At 44.5% G+C, this 26,773-nt stretch overlaps 1 protein-coding gene across 2 annotated transcripts in view; it reads left to right on the forward strand.

Annotated features, from left to right (window-relative positions):
• The window catches only part of SFXN5 (sideroflexin 5), a 159,739-nt gene that overhangs the window by 102,267 nt on the left and 30,699 nt on the right, over nucleotides 1-26,773 (forward strand). For both annotated transcript variants that reach the window (XM_039542387.1, XM_039542388.1), the window contains exons 11-13: nucleotides 3,378-3,493; nucleotides 8,522-8,607; nucleotides 25,044-25,161. In XM_039542387.1, the coding sequence (XP_039398321.1) occupies nucleotides 3,378-3,493; nucleotides 8,522-8,607; nucleotides 25,044-25,161 (320 nt within the window). The remainder of the gene's footprint in view (nucleotides 1-3,377; nucleotides 3,494-8,521; nucleotides 8,608-25,043; nucleotides 25,162-26,773) is intronic.

Consider the following 26,773-nt stretch of genomic DNA (forward strand, 5'->3'; position numbering starts at 1 on the left):
CAGTTTGCCCACCTTTGCTGCTTCCACTGTGTACCTGGTAATCCACAAACATTGGATTTTCACTTTTAAAATACTTTCATATACATTTAGTGCTGGTGAAGTGTGCTCGATTTATCACCCTGGAGACTGTGCCTCTGTTTATCCACAGAGCCGGTACAACACAGGCAGCCACCCTACCTCACCTGTGTACGTTAAGCCTGATCTTAAAGCACTTTACGAAGCTGGGAGAGTATCAGTGTCTCTGTTTCACGGAGGGAGAAACTAAGGTATACAGAAGCGATGTCACTTGCCCAAAGTCATACGGCAAGTCAGTGGCAGAACCAGGAACAGAGCCCAAGGCTCCTTTCATCTATTCTGGTGCCTTGCCCAGTGGAACAGGCTAACTCTATTCAAGTTAATGGGAGTGTTGCCCAACCAAGGACTTCAGGGGTGGGATGAGCATGGTTGTGTTTAGAATCTCGCCAGCATATAACAGTGGCTTGTTTGTAACGTATGTAGCAGGTAGGGTGACCAGATGTCCTGATTTTATAGGAACAGTCCCGATATTCAGGGTTTTTTCTTATATGGGCGCCTATTACCCTCAACCCTTTGTTCTGATTTTTCCCACCTGCTATCTGGTCACCCTAGTAGCAGAAAGGAAGTAAAACTTAGATTCTAAGTCTTTCTTCTTTCCTACTATAACATGGGACGGTTAGCGGCAGTTGGCATTATGGCTCCCCCTGCCTGGAAACAAAGAGGGAGAAGATTTATGAGCAAAACTCTGTGTCTAGAAACTGCTTTCCACCCCCTCTCCCTCCACTTCTCCTTCCAGTTGACCTGGAAGCATGGGGCCTTGGCCTCAGTCCTCCTGTCATGGCTCCTGCTTCCTAGATGAGTCTCAAAGCTGAAAACCAAGTTAAATAGCATAATTGCAGATGATCCTGAAAACCCTGAGACACATACATATACAGGGCAGAAGGGGAACTCCTGACCCGAGAAGTTGCAGAATGCTTAGAGCTTGGAAGTAGCTAGGTAGAGGTAGGTGTGTGTGTGTGTGTGTGTGTGTGTGTGTGTGTGTGTGAGATTTGGTTCTCTCTGGAGGTCCACTTCCCCATAATAACTAATCATCCTAAAGTGAGAGAGACCCCGGTGCCTTCATTGTGTTGCCTCACACAACATGAGTGTTTTCAGGCCTCCTGCCACATGACTTTGCACTGTAATCCCAACCAGTACTCCAGCTCCTTAAATGTGTGCACATGCCTGTGGTTTCCCTCCTATTCTGGAGTGTAAGCAGCGTGTGTTGACACAAATCAGCTTTCATCGCAGAGAGCTGCATTGCACCAGGGCATGCCCACCCGCCACTTGAAAAAAAATAAAAGTTGGTTATACTAAATGAATTGACTTTAGTTAGTAAACATTATAACCCTTCAAGAGCTGCCGAAACACGCCTTTGGAAGGAGCTCATCAAATGAATAGTATTGCAAAACCAGACTGTTTTGCTGTCCTTTGCCTGATCCCATTCTCTTAGCTATGATCAGATTGACTAGTTGTTCCTATTTGTTAGTAGAGCCCAGGTGTACCCATCAGGGCCTCACTGCTGTGTGTTGTACAGAAATTGGGGAGAGGGGAGGGGGCAGATCCTCAGCTGGTGTAAATCAGCTTAGCTCCCTTGGAGTCAGTGGAGTTCTACTGATTTACACCAGCAGAGGATCTGGCCCATGTAATAAAAAGACAGACCCAGATCCTCAAAGGTATTTAGGCTCCTAACTTTCTTTGAAATCAATGAAGCCTAAATACCTTTGAAGATCTGGGCCATCGTTCCCATCCCAGAGAGCTCTCTACAGGTGAATGAGACAGACAAGTCGGGACAAGGTAATAGTAGAACAGGCATATTGGTATAAGTAATAAACTCTGCTATCTAGTCATTGTCCGCAGGTCGGGTTTTGTAGGCACCATGACAGAGGTGAGTGAAGGAAGGGTTTGAAAGAGGATAAGATGGGAAACTTTTCCACTGCATGAGGCCTGGCGTGGGAGATAGGACGAAGGTGCTTGGGGAGAAATGGACTAACAGATGGGGAAAGCCAGCATTGCAAAGCAAAGTTGACAACTTGCTAAGATAAAGTTGCTGACATATTGAGCAGGGTTGTATAGTGAAGGGCCTTATTGGTAAAAATGTGAAGTTTGTGTTTGACGCACTGGAAAAGGGACTCCACAAAGGGGTGATATGGCCAGAGCCACAAGCCAGTCGGCTGAGGCTAGCAGCAGCATTCGGAGTGGAACTGAGGACAGGGCAAGGTTACAATAGTCAAGACTAGTGAGGAAGGAGGTTATTTCCAAAGAATTCCAGCGTGGAGACCTAATCAGCCATGAATCTCAGCAGAGGGCAGCTCTCTGAGGCCAGGTCTGGCCACACAACTGGAGTGGACTTGGATGTGGAGGCTAAATGTTGATTGAAAATGGAGGGAACTCGCTAAGGCACTGGTGGTTCATAGTCTAGTTGGAAAAATAACTAATTAAAGTGTCAAGCAAGTAGCTCTCTTTAAGAAAAAAAGAGAGAAAACCAAATCTAAGCAGCTATTTTCCCCTTAATGTTGCCACCCCATGATGGGAGTTCAACAGGAACAGGGTTTACAACAGCATGTGTTAATGAAGCTGCTTCTAATTAGATTCTACAAAACTTTGTATGCACTGTTAAGAGCTGAATGCAGCGCTGATCTAAAACATCTGGATTTTGTTCCCACGGCTCAATGAAATCATTTTCAACAGGTTTCTGTCATGCCTGCAAACGTTTATTGGTGCCAGAGGAATTTGTGTCTGTCAAGCTGTCCTTGGGGTAGATTAAGGGAGACTCCTTGGGATCTTGGGTCTGCGGTCAAAAGGACCCATCATGGATCACTGACTCACCCATGGAGTAGCAGGCAGTGATGTAGCACATAGCTGCTTAATGCCGTTCTGGGGTGAGCTGCTCTGGGAGGTTGGTGAGGGTGTGTAGGAGGTAGGATGAGAAGAGGGATTTCAATAGAGGAGGGGCAGTCATCATAGGAAAGAGAGTTTTGGGGAGGCTGAAAATGTTGGGGTTTCCAAGCCCCGTTTTGCCTCAATCCACCTCTGCTTGTGACAACAAATTGTCTGGGCAGTCAAAGCACATGATATCGACGTATTCTCCTCCTCTACATAATCACGTATAACTCTCATTACAATATCAGCCCTCCACCCTCCAAAATCCCTTTGGGGTCCAATTCTACTCTCAGTTGCAGCGAAGCCAAAGCAGAGTGGAATGGAGGTTACTGAGAGCAGAAGGTGGCTGTTTGATTTTTAAATGGGGGCTGCAGCCTGCCCCAGTATCCTGTGAAACCTGATGGAGGGATTACTGACCCCTGTGCTTTTCTCACCCTCAGCTAGTGCCAATATCTGCAATGTTGTCCTGATGAGGCACACAGAGCTGGAAGAAGGGATTGACGTACTGGACAGTAACGGAAACATTGTCGGATCTTCCAGAATTGCTGCCAAACATGTATGTACCTGCGGGCTTCCCTGGAGCACACACGTACACAGCTGGCCTTTAGGCCCCAGGAAGCCCATGGCCATGGGAACCCCTGATTTGGATGAGCTAGAAATAAAAGAGAATCTCAGCGGTCATTTAGAAAACTGGGACAGCCTAGTCCTTATCCATCATCCAAGATAAATCAGGCTTTGGTGGTTAATTACCTGCTTTGCTCAGTGAGCACTCAGAAATCTGGGGCTTTGGTGCGCACAGAAATGTACAGGTGACAGATCCGGGGTACAGTTGGGCTAGAAGTATTTGGCCCAGAATGCCTGGTTTAGTCAATCAAGATTTATCGTGGCGTAAGAGTGGTAGAAACTCTCATTTTCAGTGTTAGCTACGATTCTGTTTAGTGTGGCCAGTCTAGCCGCAAAAGGCAGAATGAGATCCAGTGGGTGAAGCTAGACAAATTCAGATAAGAATGTATGGAGCAGATTTTTAACAGTGGTCACTGGATCGACTTCACTAGGTCTGTGGTTGATTCTCCAGCACTTGACGTCTTAAATCAAGACCGGTCGTTTTTCTAAAAGATATGATATAGCTCCACCAGAAGTTATGGGCTTGATGAAGGAATGGGCATGTTATGCAGAACGTTAGATCTGATGATCATAATGGTCCCTTCTGGCCTCAAAAATCTCTGAATTCTTTTAAGTGAGAACCTATTGTTCTTCCCCCGCCCGCCACCCCTCCACTGTCAGTCTAAGGATTTCACTGTGGAAGCTGTAAGCAGTTGACGTTGAGTATGAGGCAGAGATAACATACACCTTTTTACAAATGAGAAAAACTTAGTTTGCCAGCTGAATAGCAATTTAACCCACCCTGTGCCAAATGACATTAACAACCATCAACCAAACCTTTATAAGGAGACCCCAGCTGTTTTTATTCTCTTGCTAACACCTGGTTTGTTCCTGCTCCTGCCCTGCAACCTTCTGAATTCTGCCATATGCTCATGACTACATTATGACTTTCCAGTTTTTTCTGTTCTTGAGTTGCTTTGTCTCCAGAGCTTTGTCTGATTGTCTAATTGAACCGGGTTGTTTTCTAGTAGGTTTTAATCTGAAAGGTAAAGTGTGCAGAGGCACAAATCCAGGCAGTGGAGCTCATAATACAGTCCTTGGCACTTGGCACTCCTTCTGTCCAAGGCTCTTAAAACAGTTACAGAGAGTAACTAATTTAGCCTCTGAGCCGCCTGCAAGGAATGGTGAGTGACTGTTAATATCGCCATGTTACTGAAGGGGAAACTGAGGCACAGAGCTGTTAAGCAGTTTGCCAAAGGGCTCAGAGGCAGTTGGTATCAGAGCTGAACCAGATTTCCTGACCCGCCGTCACCCCATCCCTAGCCCAAGACCTCTCCGTGTCCTAATGTCTGGCCAAATGGCTCAGGCCCAGATCCTGAAAGGTAGCTAGGTTCCTAACTTCCATTGATTCAATGGGAGCGAAGCATGTAAAAATCTGGGCTTAAATGGTTACCTGGCAGCACAGTTTGAGTGACGTGTGTGTGGCATTTTTATCTGTGCAGGAAGGTGACAATCAGTGGAAAACCTTGGGGTCGGGGGGTTACCTTTGCAGCCCTGTGCTGCTGCTGCTCTGTGTCTCTGGGTGGGGTTCTGCACTCCCACTACTCAACTGCTATGGGTGTCACCTCACACATCTTGCCAGGTAGCTGCACTGTCCCTCTGTCCTCCTTCCACTGGGCTCTGCTCGTACTGGGCAGCTTAGCCACACACCCCCCCACCTCCAGTGTTTAGATCAGGGGTTCTCAAATGGGGGTCGGGACCCCTCAGGGGGTCACCAGGTTTTTACATGGGGGGTCGCGAGCTGTCAGCCTCCACCCCAAACCCCGCTTTGCATCCAGCATTTATAATGGTGTTAAACATATAAAAAAGTGTTTTTAATGTATAAGGGGGGGTCACACTCAGAGGCTTGCTAGGTAAAAGGGGTCACCAGTACAAAAGTCTGAGAACTAGTTACCCTCCTCGCAGCTCTGCATATGCAACTTGCTTCCTCCGCCAGTCTGTTCCTTGTCTCCCTCACCTCCTGACTGCACCCCTCCCAGCACCCCGTCACTCAGCGTTAGCCCTGTGTCCCCCTTGATTCACCACCCAACCTCCAGATTCACACCGGTTCACCCCCCAAGCTTCCCATCAATTCACCTCATCCCCCGCCCTTCTTTCAGCACGAGCTGGGTCATCCGCTGTCCCTCAGCCAGTGAAAGCAGACACAGCCTCACCCTCTCCAGCTCTGCCCCCCTCATCCCTTTCAGAGACCGTTCGGAGTAGGGGAGAGAGGAGCATCCACATTCCCTCTCCCACCAACAGCTCTGCTTCTCTGAGTTATGTGGCGAGCACATCCTGAGCTCTGAGCCTGTGGCTACCAAACAGCAGTCTAGGACCTCAGGAGTTTATTGCTAAAATCATATACAGTAAATGTTAGAGCCTGATTCAGTGACACACTGCATTGGAGGCGGGCCGCTCTTATGGTTGAGGTATTGGACTAGGACTCAGGAGAACTAGGTTTAATTCCTGGCTCTGTTGCATGCTCCTTGTGTGACTTTGGGCAAATCATGTTATCTCTGTGTGCCTCAGTTCCCCCATCTGTACAGTGGGGATGATCGTACTTCCTGACCTCCCGGGTTCAAGTGAGGATACAATGATCAATGTAGGTGAGGGGCTCAAGTGCCCTATGACGAGATAGATCATAGATTTATAGGAATGTAGGGTGGAAGAGACTTTGAGAGGTGATCTAGGCCAGCCCTCTGCTCCGATGCATGATGAAGTAAACCTAGGCTGCCTCTGAAAGGTGTTTGGCCAAATTGTTCTTAAAAACCTCCAGTGACAGGGATTCTGCAACCTCCCTTGGAAGCCTGTTCCAAAACTACCCTTAGAGTTGGAGGGTTTTTCTTAATATTTAACCTAAATTTCCCTTGCTGCAGATGAAGCCCATGACTTCTTGTCCTACCTTCAGTGGGCGTGGAGAACAGTTGATCACCATCCTTTTTATAAGAGCCCTTAACTTGTTTGAAAAGTGTCAGGTCCCCCTCAGTCTTCTTTGCTTAAGACTAAACATACCCAGTTTTTTTAATCTGGCCTCATAGGTCAAGGTTTCTAAACCTGTTATCATTTCTTGTTGCTCTTCTCTGGACTCTCTCCAGTTTATCCACATCTTCCCTAAAGTGTGGTGCCCAGAACTGGACACAGTACTCCAGCTGAGGCCTCATCTGTGCTGAATAGCACAGGATAGTTACCTCCCATGTCTTACCAGTGGCACTCCTCTGAATACACCCCAGAATATTAGCCCTTTTCGCAATGCATCACCTTGCTGACACATATTCATAGATAGAATGTTACGTTATTTATTACATGCATAGGGCCATGCCGTACTCTCGTTTATATCAGACTTACTGTCGGTTTACACTAGCATAACTGAGCACAGATTCTGGCCCATAATTTGCAGCAACAACAGAGCAAGAGCAGAATATAGGTAAAGAGAGCTAGGCTGGAATTTTTCAGCAAATATATTTTTTTAATGAAAAACACTGATTTATCAAAACCAAAACTGCTCGCCAAATCTCCCAAATTGAAACATTTTTGCAAAAAAAACTTATGAAATTGTCAGAATGTTGCTTTTTGACATTTTCTGAAAGGGAAGTTGGGGTTTGAGTGAAAGTGACTTTTTGTATACATGTTTTAGTAAATTTAATCTAAAGGGTTTTTTTTGTTTTGTTTTTTTAATTTTTGGGTTGTTTTTTTTAAAAAGTCGCCATTGAAACAAAAAGTTTCAGTTTACCATAATTGAATTATTTTTTCAACTTGTCAATGTGAGAGAAATTTCCAGGTTTTGATTTCCCTTCCTGATTCAGAATGGGAAAGATTTCAAAATCTAGAAAACTCCCCAGGGATGGGAAGACCACTTACTGCCCAACCCTATGTTGATACATTGGCAAGGGTTGAGAGAAGAGCCACGGGAGTGATTAGCAGTTCAGAAAAAAAATAACTCAGGCCGTGTCTACACTATCACTTATGTTGTCACGTCTCTTCCAAATAACCTGAGCTTTTTATATGTGCCATGGAGTCCAGGGAGATTACTGATGAACCAAGGAAGTTGAGTAGCACATACCGCCTCCTCAGCTTCCCCAGAACTTGCATGGCGCATAATAATAATAATCAAAAACTTCCCCGCAGCTGCAGCTGTGCCAGGGCAGGCTTAGCCTTCCCTAGCCTATTATACTCTCTGCCTCTGCGGGAGAACTTTTCCCACCAACATAGCTACCACCGCTCGTTGGATGTGGTTTAATTATGTCAACGGGAGAGCTCTCCCACATTGGCATAGAGCAGCTGCACGAGAGACCTTACAGCGGTACAGTGTAGAGATAGTGCTACAGTGATAGTCAAAGAATGCCATCTTTTTAGCTTAACAAAGAGAAAGTTAAGGGATGACTTGATCACAGTCTGGAAGTACCTGCATGGGGAAGAGAAATTGGTGGGTTCTTCAGGCTAGCAGACAGAGGTATGTATAACTAGATCCAATGGCTGGAAGCTGAAACTAGACAAATTCAGCCTGGAAACAAGGCACATATTTTTAACAGTGAGGGTAATTAACCATTAGACCAACTTGCCAAGAGTTGTGGTGGCTTCTTCATCACTGGCCATTTTAAAATCAGTATTAGATGTTTTTCTAAAGATCTGCTCTAGCTCAAATAGGAATTAATTGAGGAAAGTTCTCTGGCCTGGGTTATACAGGAGGTCAGACCAGATAGTCACAGACCAGATAGTCCCTTCCAGCCTAATAATCCATGAATCTATATGCAAGTGACTGATATCAACCTTGTTATCAATCTTTGTTGTTACATTCCAACCACATACATACCATTGAAAATGCTGGGGGAAGGATTTCTGTCCCAGTGGGTTGTTTGATCAATAAAGGCATATGCTGGGAGCAGTTTTAAGTGTCTGTCTTTTATTTCTTTTTTTTATTTTATTTTATTTTATTTTATTTTAGGCACTGATAGAGACAGCCCTGACTAGAGTGGTCCTGCCAATGCCTATACTGGTTCTACCTCCAATGATTATGTCTATACTGGAAAAGTAAGTGTTGGGTGAGGTGGGGCTGGGGGGAATTTCCAGGGAAAGGGAAGCTGGGGGAAAGTGAGGAACAGCCCTCATGGGTAAAGATGTGCAGTTTCGGATACGCCTGCACTGGAGCGGGAAGGTGCCATTTTCTGCTCAGGGAGACATACCTGTGCTAGCTCAAGCTAGTGTGCTAAAAATAGCAATGTAGCCACAGCAGTGCAAGCAGCAGGAGGGAGCTAGCCACCCTGAGTCCAAACCCATCTAAGACCCTCAGTATGTACTCAGGTCAGCTAGCCCACCCATGCCACTATGGCTACTCTTTTGGTTTTAGACTGTTAGTTTGATCAGAGCTAACGCGGGTCTGTAACCGGAGGTTACACCTTCAAGCTCCAGTGTGGACATTAACTGTGATTTCAGAAGAAATATCCTTGTCAAACTGTATACTCCAGTAGATAGCAGTAATTTGTATTGTTACACATTGTATTGTTATTTTGGCATCTTTGGCCATCGGTGTAGAATACTGTAGCATTAATATCGGTATTATGACTTCTCTTTAAAAGGAACAAGAAGAAATCTTCTGTCTGAACTGCTGCAGTTGCTTGATCACCTTTACTCTTTAGGGGCCTGAAAACCCTCTGTATTCAATGGAAAGATTCCCATTGATTTCAGTGAAGTTTGGATCAGGCCATAAGCATGTAATTTCATGCAGGCCTCGGGCCTCTTTCTGAAAAACTGGGCCTAATTGTATGGAAGCATGGGTGGAACACTAGCCTCAAATGCTGTCTGTTGCATGCTCTGCGAAACTTGGCTTCCTGTGATTAAGATTGGCTCCCTCATGATGTATGGCTCCATGGTATTTCATTGCACTTTTGAGAAACGCTACATTTTTGGTAGCACTTTAGGGTGTGTGTGGGATGGGGCAGTATTATCATAGTATGTCTAATTATCAGTGTCACCGCATTTTAACAAAGTATCTGCTACATCCATATCCCCCGTCCCCTGTGTTCCAGCATGTCTTTTCTTTTCTGCTAAGAACGTAGTGCGGTGAGTTCTTTTTGTTGTGGATGTTTACTCTTTCCTGGCTTTTTAAAAAAAAATTCTCTGCCAGAGAAGAGGCCATCTACTATCATCCCATCTGTACACCTCATTCTGTTTCAATGGGCTTCAATGGGGCGTGTGTCACCTGTGAACCTTCAGAGACTGATTACTGCATTGAAGAATAGTGTCTCTAAAGAGCCAGCTACTTTGGTTCTGACGCAAAACTGGAAGCACTTTTTAAGCAAATGTTAATGATGGCAGCTCTAAAACACTCCACTGACAAAGTAAACAATAATTAGCAGGACTGGGTATTGAACCTCAGCTTTGGGTAGCAACAGCTTTGCCCTTGGTCCATAAATGCCATTGGGCTGCGGGAAATTCTCTCTGTTTGTTAACAGGGATCAAGCCTTTTTTTTCCTATAAGTGTTAATGGCTGATGTGTTTCTGGGCATCTTGTATTTGTTCATTTGTATTACTGTCACCTCTCAAGACCTTCTCCAAGACCAGGGCCCCAGCGTGCGAGGTGCTGTACAAACACATATTGTCCCTACCCTGGACTCTCTTAAATAGACACAACAGACAAAGGGTGTCAAGAATCACAGTATTATTAGCCCCATTTTACAGATTAGATAATAAGGCAGAGCGAGATTAAGGCCCTGTCTGCATGGGGATATTGACCAGAATAATTCCAATTTGGATTAAGCTAAACCGGAATAAAAGTGTCCACACAGCTATTCCAGAATAGCTGTTATGCTTTAAAATCGCACCCTACCTTATTATGGAATAATTTCCTTGTGTAAACAAACCTTAAATGGCTTGCCCAATATCACAAAGAGAGTCCCAGCCCATAGCTTTGACAAGACCATCCTCCCTCTCTGCTATTAATTATTTCTGTAGCACCAGCCCTGTGCTTGGTACTTTCCAAACAGACATGCTGTGAATACTGATGATACTGACTTTTCATGGGTAGCGCTCAAAGCGCTTTACAAAGAAGCTCGGTATTATTATCCCTATTTTACACATGGGGAAACTGAGGCAAGGGGCGCAGAAGTGACTTGCCCAGTGTCACCCAGGAGGTCAGTGGCAGAGCTAGGAATTGAACCCAGGACTCCTGAGACCCACATGGCTCAGGCCAAATAAAAAGTTTGGTGAGATGTAAAACTAGCATGTTGTGTGGCATGTGCAAGGTGGTTTAAAGCTCTTATGGAACTTTTGATCCCCTTTGCCCAAAGATCAGGCTGTGAACCCAGGTGTCCAGGTCAAATTCCAGCCTGGGGAATTCTGGCATAACCTTAAAATACCTCACTCCATTCCAGTGGTAGTCACCTTCCGCCCCTTTCCCCCCATGACCTTCTTGGGCCTTGCCTTGCTCCAGCATCTCCTTTTCCCATCAAGTCCCCCAGGCACTAAGTACTGCCTTCTCCAGCCTGCGTTTCCTGAGATGTTGTGATCTTCTCCCTACTCTAAATCTGTGGCTCTTTCCTGCTGCATGGACCTCGCTGTGGGTGCTCTGTTCATCCACCTTTGCTCAATGTTTTTCTCAGGCCAGTCATTATAGTATGGAGCTGTCTGTCCCTAAAAATAGGAGATTGACAGCTTTTGGGATGCCAGCAGAGGGTGCCCAAAGACAGGAGTCTCCCAGGGGAGCCAGAAGACTCCACAGGCATGTACCTGTGCAGTTCCACATTTTTTTGCAGGGTTTTTTGTTTTTAGTGGTCAGTGAAATAAACATTTTCAGTCCAATTTCATGACAACTCTCTGAAGAGTAGACTAAAGAGGAAGGGCCTTTTTGGAAGAAGTGAGTTTTCAGTTCAGGTCAGTACAGGAAGGTGGAGGCATAACAGACTGGGTCAGCAAAGAAGGAAAGTCGATTATAAGGCCAGGTTTTGAGCTGGCCAGCGAAGCTACACAGGTTACTCCAGGAGAAGATCTGGCCCATAAAGACTCCATTGGGTATTGGCTGAGATTATACATTTTTATATTCATACAATAGTAGTCTGTTTGTCATTTTTCTTGAAATCCCAGCTCCTGGAGTCAAACGCTTAGGTGAGAATCTCAGGTTTCAGTTTTTTTACAAAGTAATTTTTTAGCCCTCGTGGCTGCAAAGAAGAGCTTGAAAATGTGATCTGAGTGCCCCCTAAAGGCTCAGAACTCACCAAATCAACAACATTATTATTTATTATTTTTTTAAAAATCATAAGATTTTTAAGCCATTTTCATGGTTTTGGGCTCTGACTTCTGATTTCTGAATGCTTTGGATTGGCAATACTGTGCTTATATAATGAGGACTAGCAGAAATATAATTTCTCTATAATATTTACAGACAATGCAGTAGATTTTCAAAGGCACAAATGGCATATAGGCACCCAACTCCCATTGACTTTCAGTGAGATATAGGTACTTCGCTGCCATTTGTGGCTTTGACGATCTCTCCTGTTATAATATCTAGTTTTGGAAAGCTATGCTACATTACTCTGATCGCTGCCTTACTTTCCTCCCTCTTCAGTTCCAACATGAACTTATCTGCATCTGTCTTGAGAACTGTTAGTGCTTTAAAAAAATGGTTCCATACCATGTGAAAGCATGGCACCAGTTTTCAAGTGCTGCGAAGCTCTGTCCTTTATTTATCTATAGCAATTTGTGAGTTATCAGCTGCCAAAATCATTTAGTACTGACATGGGGAAAATCCCAAAATTGTAATCACGATTATGTGATTTTTAAGATCTTCTATTTCAAGTCAGTTTAGCATTAAACTGCATCTCCCAGTGGTGCTGCATTGCCTCATAGAAGTTGTAATTCAGATGCCTGACCAGACTACATCTTCCATGATGCATCCTACAGCCTGGTCAGAGGGGAGGCTGCATTGCATCATGGGAGACATGGTCAAGCCAGGGAACTGGCCCATAGGATAAAATGGTGGCATGAGACTCCTGAACTACAACTCCCAGGCAATACAGTACCATGAAGAGATTCCGTTTAATTTTGAATTGGCTTGAAACAAAATATTTTGGATCAGTTCAACAAATAGAAATATTTCAGTATGAGTGTAACCAACCTGAAATGAAGTATTTTGATTTGGTATTCCTGATGGAAAATTGAAAAATCTTGGCAAAATCAAAATTTTCCAGTCAAAAATTTCAATTTTGCAGAAGCTGCCTTTTCTGTCAAAAAAATCATTTAAGTGGAAAATTGCCAGGCAGCTCTTTTTCCTGTCTGTCTATCTGAGAGACAAGGTGTGTAAGCTTGAAAACTTGTCTCTTTCACCAACAGAAGTTGGTCCAATAAAAAATATGACCTCACCCACATTATCTTTTAATAGCCTAGAACCAACAAGACTACAGTAACACTGCAAACTCTGTCTGTCTGACAGACAGCTGTCTGTCAGATCCTGGTTACAGTGGGAAAGTTTTATTGCAGTTATAGCAAGAGACATATGAGATGTATTACACATAGCTTTAATTATTTAAAAAAATCTCATATTACTCATATTCAAGATCAGAAGGGACCATTATGATCAGGAGGTCAGACTAGATGATCATAATGGTCCCTTCTGATCTTGAATTCTATGATTCTATGATTCTACTTTAAAAATGGTGAGGAGGAGGATGATTTATTATTTTTAAGGCTGAAGGTGATTTTAATTAAACCTAGGCCTGAGTCACAAAGTTCAATCTAGATCTTCCTCAGAGTTCTGCTGTGTTTGAATCTGAGGTTGTGGTTAGTGGGTAAAGTGACTCTTACAAATGCCACTCTGATTCCTTGTATATGGGGCCAGTGGTAAATTGGTGTAATTTCCTTGACTTAAGTGGAGCTGTGTTCCATCAGCTGAGGAACTGCCCATAGTCCCCACCAATGGTTTTTAGCTTAAAACAAGACTAATACAGTGTTGTTGGGGTTTTTTGTCCCAATATTTTAAAAGTTTATTTTAGTGGCCAGTTCCTGGTCGTCGTCTTTCCACTTGGATCCAGGTCTTTCATCTCTCCCAGCCATATCTCGCATCTCTCCATCTGCATGTTTTAACTCCCCCAGCTGCCTCTCTCATCTCTCATGCCATTTTTTTCAGCTCTCTTGGCGTCTCTAGTCTCTGCCTGCTGCGTATTTTAACTCCCTGGCCTTCGTTCTTTGCTCTTCAGGCAACTCAGTGTTACCTCCCACTGCTCAGCTCCCCGGTGTTCCGTTCTTTCACCATGTCTCATGCATCTCCTGCTGCTTGGACACGATGTAGAAGCATCCAAGCTATAGAATCAACATTTATTTTGGGATGGCATGCGCTGTGTGATGAGCATAATGCCAGTTATTTTGCACGGATATATTCTTATTTCAGTTGTATAATTAACAATAGCTATGTTAAGACAGCCTTAATAAAATATAAATACAGTTTAGCTGCATCCATGAAAGTAAGAAAATTCTAAGTATGGGACATAAAGAATTTTAAAGCAGAAGAAAGTAGAAGAACTCATCATGTGCCTTCTCTGGTGTAGCCTCACTGGACCCCTCGCATAACTCTGACTTCAGTGGAGTTACACCAGGAATGAATTTATCCTACTTGTATCTCACAATGTTGTCATCATTCAGATACTTGTATGTATCCTATTGTGCAATGGTTATAGAAAGATGAGGAAGAAACGGTGCAAGGATTCTCCAACTAAGCATCAGTTGCCACAGCCATGTTCCCAGCATCCTCCCATTCCCCTCACCCAGCTTCCTCCTTCTCTCTCAGAAACAATTAGAACCTATTCATTTTATGGATTATAACCCTGTTCTCAGACACAATTGCAGCCTAGCATAGCTGGCCTAACATCGTTATAAACTACAGCCCTTGCTGGACGCTCCCATTGAGTTAATTGGGAACAGGACTGGGCCGCATCTTCGGAAGTGGTTCTGTGTGTTACCTAATGGGGCTAGCCTGCACCATGCTTTGGGCTAGCATGAGTGTTAAAATCCCCAGTCCGCACTGGGCAAAGAAACCAGCTTAGCAGGAGCCATGCTGGAAAACACAAAAGAGTTATTGCTGGCATGATTCAAGCCAGAATGTAGGCAGGTCCCAATGACTTTTTTTGGCCATCAAGGTAAGTTCTGCTAAGGCAGTTACAGTGGTGAGAGTATCACAGGCTGCTGTACTCTTAGAAAGTTAGTTTGGTATAAATGAAATAGGGCTGTTGATTAATTACAGTTAACTCACACGATTAACACAAGAAAATTAATTGTGATTAAAAATTAATCCTGATTAATCACAGTTTTAATTGCACTGTTACACAATAGAATACCAATTGATTTATGAAATATTTTGGATGTTTTTCTACATTTTCATATATATTGTATTCTGTATTATAATTGAAATCAAAGTATATTATTTTTTTATTATAAATATTTGCACTGTAGAAATGATAAAAGAAATAGTATTTTTCAATTCACCTCATACAAGTACTGTAGTGCATCTCTTTGTCATGAAAGTGCAACTTACAAATGTAGATTTTTTTTTGTTACATAACTGCACTCAAAAACAAAACAATGTAAAGCTTCACAGCCTATAAGTCCACTCAGTCCTACTTCTTGTTCAGCCAGTCGCTAAGACAAACAAGTTTTTTTGCACTTATAGGAGATAATGCTGCCCTCTTCTTATTTACATTGTCACCAGAAAGTGAGAACAGGCATTTGCATGGCACTTTTGTAGCTGGCATTGCAAGGTATTTATGTGCCAAATATGCTAAACATTCGTATGCCCCTTCATGCTTCAGCCACTATTCCGGAGGACATGCTTCCATTCTGATGACGCTCATTAAAAAAATAATTCATTAATTAAATTTGTGGCGGAATTCCTTGGGAGAGAATTGTATGTCCCCGTCTCTGTTTTACCCACATTCTGCCATATATTTCATGTTATAGCAATCTCGGATGATGAGCCAGCACTTGTTCATTTTAAGAATAATTTCACTGCAGTTTTGACAAAATGCAAAGAAGGTACCAATGTGAGATTTCTAAACATAGGTACAGCACTCGACCTAAGGTTTAAGAATCTGAAGTGCTGTCCAAAATCTGAAAAGGGGCGAGGTGTGGAGCATGCTTTCAGAATTATTAAAAGAGCAACACTCCAATGTGGAAACTGCAAAACCCAAACCACCAAAAAAGAAAATCAACTTTCTGCTGATGTCATCTGACTCAGATGACGAAAATGAACATGTGTCGTTCCACACTTCTTCAGATTGTTATTGAGCAAAACCCATCACCAGCATGGACGCATGTCCCCTGGAATGGTGGTTAAAGCATGAAGGGACATATGAATCTTTAGAACATCTGGCACAGAAATATCTTGCAACGCTGGCTACAACAGTGCCATGAGAATGCCTGTTCTCACTTTCAGGTGACATTGTAAACAAGAAGCAGGCAGCATTATCTCCTGAAAATGTAAACAAATTTGTTTGTCTGAGCGATTGGCTGAACAAGAAGTAGGACTGAGTGGACTTGCAGGCTCTAAAACTTTACATTGTTTTATTTTTGAATGCAGTTATTTTTGTACATAATTCTACATTTGTAAGTTCAACTTTTATGATAGAGATTGCACTACAGTACTTGTATGAGGTGAATTGAAAAATACTACTACTTTTGTGTTTTTACAGTTCAGATACTTGTAACCAAAAATAAATATAAAGTGAGCACTGTACATTTTGCATTCTGTGTTGTAATTGAAATCAATATATTTGAAAATGTAGAAAACATCCAAAAATATTTAAATAAATGGTATTCTATTATTGTTTAACAGTGTGATTAATCCTGCAATTAATTTTTTTAATCGCTTGACAGCCCTAAAATTAAATATTTGGGGACATACGTAGGTATCCACTTGGAATTTCAGTTTTATCCAAACTCCTGTCCATGAGAAAATAAGCTATGTTGTTATTTTATCTTTTTATATGGCATGACCAGTGTGCATAGAGCTTATAAAGACATGGGATCTGCTGAGTGTAAATTGGCACATCTTCAGTGGAGTCCGTGAAACTGCTCCAGTTTACACCAGTAGAGTTTTTGGCCCAGTGCCTCTACTCCAGAGAGCTTACACCCTAAATCGGATGTGTCAGACATGCAGCCCAGGTGCCAGACCCAGCCTGCTGGATGTATTTACGTGGTCCATATGACATTTGGATTGTGAAGAATCTCAGCTTTCATTTAAAAAAAAAAAAAAAAAAGTTTCTAGCCCTCGCAGTTGCCAGAAAACCCACAACCTTTCCAAACCCAAACTGAGCGTACACAATGCTGTGTTTTCTTGAGTATGTGGAGAGCCTGAAACAGTAGCCTAGAAGGGTGAACTCTCTTGCCCTCTGTTGATCCATCCAACCCAGTGTCAGCTCTGTAGCCCATGGTGGCCCACCAGTGTCGACATTAACCATTTCCTTGGTGATCACTTCAGTGGATAGAACTGAGAATGGGTTTCAGGTGCAGGGGCCAGTGTGGAAGAAGGCACAAAGATGAGAGGAGAGCAGCGAGGCAGACGGGAAGGAGGACATGTTGGCAGAGCAGAGAGAGCAAGGGCTGTGAAGTGAAAACAGAGATGTAGGCAGGAGGGAGTCTCGGACCTGTGCAAGGCCTAAAAGGCAAGGCTGAGAAGCTGGAACTTGATGCAGAAGGTGGGATGAGGCAAGAGGAGGGATTTGAAGAGAGGAGAGGAGGATGAGCTTGGCTGCTTCATTCTGAGTGGTCTGGAGGGGCACAAGCAGAAATTGTGGCGGAAGGCCAGGGAGCATGAAGCTGCAGCATAGGTTCCTTGTGGTATTTTTATAATAGCACACTGCACTTTTCAGCAGTGAATCTGATGATACAAAGGTGAAAACAGTCTCCTCACACCCTGTGTGTTGCCCTATGAAATTCTATTAGCGCAGTCCCCGTCCTTTCCCTACAAGACAAGTTTGCCCATTGCAAAACACGCCCCCCACAGCTGATACCCTGGGGTCCCCTGGTGGGCAGTCTCAGAGAAATGGACATAGGGTTGGAGACTGAGCTCCCTCCTTGAGAAACAAGTGAAGGCATGTTAGCTGGATGGCATTTCAGTTGCCCGTGCTGTGCCCATTCTGTAGATACCAAGTGAACTCCAGTCTCCAGCACATCTGTCGCCAGCACAAAATTCTCTTGAAAACATCTGGGAAGTGGGGAAGCTGCAGTCACTTTGTTAATTCTGTTCTAGTCAGCAGAATTATTTTCTGTCCAATCCCAGGAGCGCAGTTACACCTTTCAGCAGCATTTGTAGAGTGGAGAGGTGGTGTCAAGATTTTAACAGGAACAACGAGGAGTCCGGTGGCACCTTAAAGACTAACAGATTTATTTGAGCATAAGCTTTCTTGGGTAAAAAACATCTGAAGAAGTGGGGGGGGGGGTTACCCACGAAAGCTTATGCCCAACTAAATCTGTTAGTCTTTAAGGTGCCACTGGACTCCTCCTTGGTTTTGTGGATACAGACTAACGCAGCTACCCCTCTGATACTAAGATTTTAACAGGGACTCGCACAACAATTTCTCCCTCCCTCTCCCTTAACCTGTGACCCCAGTGTCTTGGGGTTTGTGTGCTGTATTGGAGAGGAGAACTGGGAATCAATTAATTTGTTTTTCAAGTTAAATGAAAAGGGTTTCTCATAACCAGAGCCAAAGAAGGTGGCAGAACCTCTTGGCAAACAGACTTGTACTAGAGACCCTTGGCTTGGAATCTTTATACTATAGAGTGGATAAGTAGGGCTACTGGTTTGATTTGTTCATGGGGAGGATTCTAGCTATTCTATTCTATTCTATTCTATGTAGGTCCTTATACCACACTCATTGCTGGAGTATCTTAGCGCCTTTCAGTAGAGCATTAAGCAATGTGACTGCACATCTGTCACATTTTTTGTTCTCTCATCCTCTTCACAGTGTGTGTGCAGTGGAGTGTTTTCTTTTGGAGGGTTTATACACCCACATGTGCGTACGTTATACACCCAAACTTACATACGCTGCTATGTGTTTATATTAGAGATGACAAGGTCAAAGATGTGTTCCTAGCACTTAGAATGGAAAGTGGTGAGGTTTGTGGTGGTCCTTAGTTCATTTCACCATCTCCGACCGGCCTCTGAGAAACCTCTGTCTCCTGCACAGACAAGCTCTACCCTTATTTCAGAGAGTTCCATTGTGCCAGAGGAGAAAGATCATTGACAACAGTAGGCTCTCTAGGTAACCTCAGCCCAGGCTGTTGAGTGCTTTGAAGATGAGGATTGAGACCTTGAACTTGGTTTGGTAGTGCAGGGAGTGGAGGACAGGTTCTGTTGTGCTCACATTGCTCAGGAGATCTGCTGCCGTGTTCTGTACCAGTTGGAGTTTGCTAAGGGCTGAAGGCTTTATGCCCAGATATGTCACCTTGCTGTAGTCCAGAAGGCAAAGGGCATAAAGTTCAAGACACTGGTTATATTGTTTGAATCACAATATCCTTAATTCTGCAATAAAAACAGTTGAGCACCATTTTCTGCATAGTTTAAAATCATCTCAAGCCACTGACTGGGCAAGGCACCAGCAGAGGGCCTTTACAATAATTTATTTTTGGTAGTGCCCAGAGCTTTCCAAACACTTTGCAAGGTTGGTCCCAGTCCCAAGGAGCTCCCAGTTGAAGGACAGTCAGACACGTAGATAGAGGTGAGGGAAACGGGGAACAACATCAGGCAATTTATGTACAAGACAGCTCAGTTCACTGTAGGTTGCCCAGGGTCTTCAAGAGGAAATTACATGCAGGCAGGATTGGGGCCCTGTGGGTAAGCTCCGGGAGGTCATACCGTGCACAGTGGGCCACACGGAAGAAGGCACGGGGTCACTGGGTGTGGAACTGGCCAGTGGTCCGATGAGGCTGGTAATGTCGGCAGAGTGCGGGGGCTAAGGTGAACATGTAGAGAGTGTCAAAGTTTTACCGCCCTAAAGATGAGAGTTTCTTCTCTCTCTTAACCTCCCTTCTAGCCCAGATTTTAACATGATAGGTCTCCAGGCGTGCGGTGAAATGGCTCAGCTGACAGCATCACAGCCACATGCATCCTGCCGTGCTAAGGCTCCCACGTGTCATAAGTCGAAGCTGTTTTTCCTTTTAAGAGGACAATCCTGGCGTCCCTGGCTCTCCTCACAGCTGCCTTATCGCAACCAAAGCACAGCATTCTCTTGGGTGACCCTCAACGGAGGGGTGGGGATAGCTTGTAGGGCATCTGGGGGAAGCTTCCCCTGGGAACTGATTTTAAAAATAGAGGCCATCCAGCTGGCAAAATAAATGTGTTCGTCAGGTAGATTTTTCTGATCCCAAGGGATAAATTGCTTGTGGCAGGGGTGGATTAGCAGGATCCTGATACGGGACAGTTCCATCAAGGACAGGAAAATCACCCCATACATTCCTTTATTTTGGAGGTGCAGTTTTAACAAGGGGCTCTGAGTAGCCCCCTCCTGCCTGGGATGTGCCTCAGGATACTCAGGGCTTTGACCCACAAGAAATAAGATTAATGTTCCTGCCCCATTGTAATTCCCAGTCTCTCATAATGTACATATTAGCTATGATCCTGTTTATATTAAACACGACAAAACCCACAGAATCTGTCAGTCGGGAGATTTCAGTTAACTCCTGTCATATTTAGTTTAGCATCTAACACCTTCTTCTAGGCAAATACAGCTCTGGTTCACTGAACCTGATAACTCCTTTTTAGTACACCAAGTGACTTCCATATGGAATAAATTACAGTACCTCCTGAAAAACACCAGAGGCAGCTGCCAAATTATGCAAAATTTAAATCACTAATGAACAATGTGATGAAAGTTGAATGAAGGTGTATTTACAAGATCTACAACACACTGTGTCTGTGGAGCAGATGTACTGTCTGCATAAGTTGATACACACACACACATATATATATGTACATATATATATGGGATCTTTAAGGTCTTTCTGTTTTAAATACATCTATCTCAGAATAATAATTTATACCTGGGCTCAATGAGCCAGAAGCTCCTCATGATGTCATTGGCTTGCTTGTATCCGCTGTGCGTCAGCAGCAAGATGCCAAAAAAGTAGGCACCAGGGAATTTTGAGGGGGAGTAGACAGACAAAGCTTAAAAAGAGAGGGAGAGAGACAGACAGAAGGAGAAAAGTGGTGGCAGTGGCAGGAGGAGAAATACTTTGCACATACATAGTGTCTTGCATCCAAAGATCAATTTGCAAATGTTAATTGTGCTTCGCAGTCGAGTGTGAGGCAAGCAGTGCTGCTATGTGTGCCTCAGAAATGGGAAGAATGATGTAAATATGATCATTTTGCAGGAGCCCAGGCAGAGGAACAGAAGAGGCAAGGCCCACATTTTCAAAGGTGGCTTCTAATTCTACGTACTTTGTGTTTCGGTTCCCAGCTTTAGGAACGCTGGATCTGATTCACCATAGAATTGCCTTGAGAATTGTTTGCCCTACTGCAAAGTGGGTATAAAACCCTACTGTTCTGATTTGCTAGTGTTTTGCAGTCATTTTCCACTGGTGTAAACGACAACACAAGATGCAGGCAGCAATGTATTGGGCTCAATGCATCCAAAGCTGAGCACCCAAAAATTGGAGCAACTCAGAATTAGAGGCCACTTTGGAAAATGTGTGCTGATCTGATCTATTTTGAATCACAGAAGGCTCAAGTGGGATATCCCTACTTGCACTGAGTCATATCAGACTCCACAAGTAGCCTTGTTGATTTTAATGTAACTACTGATAGTGCAAGGTACTGTTCATTCCCTGGGAGTATGATCAGTGCAATCTGGCCTGAAGCATGCCAGGGCTGGTCTACACTGAAAAATTACAATGGCTTTGGTACATCTCTCCAGGGTGTAGTTAAAGGCCAATCTAACCCCCATGTAGATAGAAGAATTCTCCTGTCGATGTAGCCAGTGGTGCTGGAACAACTTTTGTAGTGGGGGTGCTGAAGGCAGAAACCACGTATTTGGGTTGTTATTACTACTCCAAACCAGGGGGGTGCAGCAACACCCCCCCACACACACCCCTAGTTCCAGCACCTTTGGCCCTAGCTACTGCCTCTTGGGGAGGTGAATTAACTACAGCAGCAGGCGAACCCCTCCTGTTGCTGAAGCGTCTGTGCTGACACAGTGCAGCAGTGCCGCTGTATCATTTTAAGTGTAGACATAGGGTACGTCTACACTACCTGCCAGATCGGCGGGTAGTGATTGATCTATCGGGGATTGATTTATCGCGTCTAGTGTAGATGCGATAAATCGATCCCCGATCACTCTGCCGTCAACTCTTGTACTCCACCACGGCGAGAGGCGGAAGCAGAGTCGACGGGCCATAGTCTCAGTGACAGAGCTGTTAATAGGACCTAGGAGTCTTGACTTCTAGTTCTGTACTCTAACAGCTGAGCAAGGCTCACAATTTATTTACCGGGAAATAAACTAGTTCACTATTTAACAAACAGTGAATTCATTCTTTTATCTGGTATGAGATGATTGCTTTGCAAACAGGAGGTTGTGGAACATCTAGCAGTTGAAATCAAATGTAGATTTTAGTTGCGGGGGGGCAGTTGTTGAGATATTAGACAGCATTCCAATTCCCTCTCTGCAAAATGCAGAAGACAATATTGAGCTAAATGTTATTTTGAAAACTGATTTGAGGACAAAGATCCTAAGGGCAGAAGAAAAGTGATCCTTCTCCACTAATTATGAATCATTTATCCTGAACTTCACAAATTTTAGAATCCAAGCTCCAATTAAGACATTACACTTCATGTGTTAATTAGTTTTTTTTTCTTTAAATCAAGCCATAACTCTTCTTAATTAGGAGGTTATAGCCATTGTAATTTGAACTGGCCTGAGTTGAAAACACTCCTGGAAGTCACACCTAGGAGCTGTACCAGTGATCATTTTAAATTGGTTTAGTTTTGACTTGGGTGATTATAAGGACCCCAACCGGGCAGTAATTAAAAAGGGGGCAGCTTCCAAATTAAAGTGCCAGGGTGGTGTAAGCAATGATGTCTGGGTTCTAAACTGTGCTCCAGGGAAGCCAGAAAGAGACCAGTCCCTACAAGTTTCTCAGTAAGGGCTCTAATGGATCATGACATTTTAAGCACAAGTTGAATGCATCAGTTCCAGCAATCTCCTCTCTCCCAGAGAGAGGGGACCAGTTATCCACTTTTCATTGCTGTCAATTCTTGAAGGCTCGTTTTCCTGTAGAATAATCTTAGAACTTTGTTATAATATAATTAAGGGCCTGATCCTGAACCTCTTACGCAAACACAACTCCTGTTGCCTTCAGCAGGAATTCTGCCTGAGCATAGGCTACGAGGATTGCGCTTAAATCCTTTTCCAGGCTACGGATCACAGAACAGATGAATATTGGATAACACAGGCCCAGCTTACAGAGTGTACACTGAATGTAGAGCAGTGTAGTCTCCACTCACCATTAGTGAGGAGTTATGACTCTGGAGGAGAAAGGAGCTATGGTTGATTTACACCAGTTCAGGGTCTGGCCCTTTTTTTATTCCCAAGCTTTACTCAAAGGAAAAATACAAATGCAGCTCTCAGCCGCCACCGTTGGTGAGACTGAGAGCACCTCAGGGGCTCGGCTAGTCACTTCTCTCGATGTAGAGAGCTGCTTCACTGCATGCCGTTTGTGACCTTACAATGTTGTCTTGTGCACAGTCAGGCTCATCAGAGAGACAAATGGAAAGAAGAAATGTGAAAAGCCCTGAGTGATTATTTAAATGAAGGGTAGGAAAGGCACTCTGGATAACAGGGTTCTGTTCCCTACACAGCTACTGATCTGCTGGGTGTCCTGGAGTCAGTCCCTTCCCTTCTCCAGGCCTTCATTTCCCCTCCCACCCTCGGTCTGCCTTGCAGTTAAGATTGTAAGCTCTTTGGGGCAGGGTCTGTCTTTATACTACGGTTCTGTCTTCACTGCAGGGTTCACTCAGGCTCGTACTCGGGTCTTGTCCCTAACCCCTATCCTGTCCACATACAAAGCCCTCTCACCTGAGTTTGGTGGTGCGTCAAACCCAGGCTAGCTGGCCCAGCTGGGTCTGAGAGTTAGAGCTTGAGTTCTGCTTTCACTCGTGCCGGTAACCCACCCGCTTTGGAGTGAGGATGATTGTCCTCCAGTGCCTTCCCACAATTCCCCCCCTTGTGCTCAGAAGGACCGACAAGTTCTCCCACAACTCATAGGGAAAGAATTATAGAGTGGTTCAGCTTACTCCAGCGCAAAGAACCATGGGTTGTGTCCCCAGAAGTCCTAGTGGCACGTACCAGGGAGCACAGTACCGTGAGGATACAGTAACTCAGGTATTATGGCTTGGCAAGGTGGCAGCTCACACCCAGGCTAAGCTAACCTAGGTGCTCAGATGCAGGTGCTGATCACCTGAGTTAATTCTGCAGCGAAGGTAGGACCTGGGCCTCTAGCATCTGCTGTAATACAAATAGTCAATAATAGCTTGAGGGTAGGAAAAGCTACGGTATTTGTCCCTCTAAGTTGGTGTATCTTGCACAGAGCAGTAAGAAAAGCAACCAACAAGAGGGTCTACATCAAAGCAGCCCCACCATATTTCAACTTGCACATTTTTTTCAGCTGCAATGTGCATAAGTTACACATTGGTAAGTGTATATAAGGAACTCTCAGTTGGAGTAAGGGGGAGGGACTCATCCTTGTGTTGATTTCCCTTTGCTGGCTACGGGAGAATTCCCTGGTGCAGGCACTGTGTGAGGCAGCCGCAAACACCCCCCTGTGGAGGGCATGCCAAGCTGGGGCTGGGAATGGGGGTGGGGGGTGAGGGGAGGCATGATACGGCTGGGATCACAACAGATGGCACTATGGCTATTTTGAGCAGCTCCAGGTTATGAGTTGCAAGGCTGCATCAACTTACAGAAATTCCTTCAGTTATGGGGCCACAGCAAACCCCTGCTAGCCCAGACAGGGCTACAGCTTTGCGTGCTGGGTCCCCAAGGGGCTTGGTATGCAATTGCATCCAGGGAGTCCAGCCTACACCAGCCTAGGCACATCACCTCTGAGTTCGGCCAGTTCACTTTAATGGAACTACTCAGGCCTGCAGGACTGGCCCCTTGTGTGTGCATAACTCCCTGTGGGGCAGATTATGGTGCTCGTACTCACCAGGAGAAGCATTGTCCTTTGTGAGTGGGTCCCATTGATCTCATTAGGACCACTCCCAGAGCAGGATACCGCTTAACATGAGTAAGGGCCAGAGACCTGGTCCTTTCTCATGAATGTTTTGCCAGGGAGACGGTCGGCTCTCGAGGTGGGATTTGGAGTCAGTCACAGACAGCGAGACTGCTCCACCGCTCCTTGTGCAGCACTAACAGAGCAGCAGAGCTTGTTTGGATGATGGCGCGGGGTAACCTGGTGTGTCCGTCGAACTAACAAAGCCTGGTTCCTCTTTACAGAACGTCTCTCCTGCGATCCCGTCCCCGGATGGTTCTCCCAGTGCAAGGCCTTGTGTGCCTCGCGGCCTTCGGCCTGGCTCTTCCCTTGGCCATCAGTCTCTTTCCACAGATGTCGGAGGTCAGTGCACGTCTAGTCTCTATTACACTGTGCAGCGCAAAGCAGAGGAGCAGCAGCTCCACTGAAGTCACCGCAATGTGGCAGCTTGTTTGCCTCCCCCAGCTAATGGTGGGCGAGATTTTATCAGGTGATCACAACCACAGCAGCCAACAGGATCTATAACCTCACGCAGGCTAAGGCTTTTGGAGAAGCCCCCTGCCAGAAGCGTCATTGGGAAGGTTGGTTGTTTCTAGCCTCCGCGTACAGAGGGCCTGTGTGCAGGTGTGGGTTTGGTATGTGGAGAACACAGTGAATCACAAAAATGGATTGCTCTGTTGAATGTTTGATTGCTACCAGGCCTTCCTGTCCTTTGGCAGTCAGCTGTTGTCTCCTTGACTTAAATATGTGCTTGGTCTTGTTATATATATGGCCTCCGGCGTGCACATCACAGCTTGCTCAGCACATGGCAGTGCTTACGTTGTCAGTAACAATGGCTGGATGCATACAGAGAGCCATGTTCATCTTTTATTGTCATGTGGGTTTTCCTTTCCTTTAGCTGGTGGTTGGATCATACAGCAATACCTGCCCTGGGTGATCAAAAAAAAGGGGTTGTGATTTTGTTATATTTATTACAAGGGATTTGATTCCTGAGGTTTGGATCAAATTAAGTGAAGGCTGAAGTTAACCAGTGATGAACTGAGTAACATAAGAACATAAGAATGGCCGTACCGGGTCAGACCAAAGGTCCATCTAGCCCAGTATCTGTCTACTGACAGTGGCCAATGCCAGGTGCCCCAGAGGGAGTGAACCTAACAGGCAATGATCAAGTGATCTCTCTCCTGCCATCCATCTCCATCCTCTGCCGAACAGAGGCTAGGGACACCATTCCTTACCCATCCTGGCCAATAGCCATTTATGGATTTAGCCACCATGAATTTATCCAGTTCCCTTTTAAACATTGTTATAGTCCTAGCCTTCACAACCTCCTCAGGTAAGGAGTTCCACAAGTTGACTGTGCGCTGCGTGAAGAAGAACTTCCTTTTATTTGTTTTAAACCTGCTGCCTATTAATTTCATTTGGTGACCCCTAGTTCTTGTATTATGGGAATAAGTAAATAACTTTTCCTTATCCACTTTCTCAACATCACTCATGATTTTATATACCTCTATCATATCCCCCCTTAGTCTCCTCTTTTCCAAGCTGAAGAGTCCTAGCCTCTTTAATCTTTCCTCATATGGGACCCTCTCCAAACCCCTAATCATTTTAGTTGCCCTTTTCTGAACCTTTTCTAGTGCTAGAATATCTTTTTGGAGGTGAGGAGACCACATCTGTACACAGTATTCGAGATGTGGGCGTACCATGGATTTATATAAGGGCAATAATATATTCTCGGTCTTATTCTCTATCCCCTTTTTAATTATTCCTAACATCCTGTTTGCTTTTTTGACCGCCTCTGCACACTGCGTGGACATCTTCAGAGAACTGTCCACGATGACTCCAAGATCTTTTTCCTTACTCGTTGTAGCTAAATTAGCCCCCATCGTATTGTATGTATAGTTGGGGTTATTTTTTCCAATGTGCATTACTTTACATTTATCTACATTAAATTTCATTTGCCATTTTGTTGCCCAAT

The sequence above is a fragment of the Mauremys reevesii genome, linkage group 5 (genome assembly GCF_016161935.1).
Source record: "Mauremys reevesii isolate NIE-2019 linkage group 5, ASM1616193v1, whole genome shotgun sequence".
NCBI lineage: Eukaryota > Metazoa > Chordata > Testudines > Geoemydidae > Mauremys > Mauremys reevesii.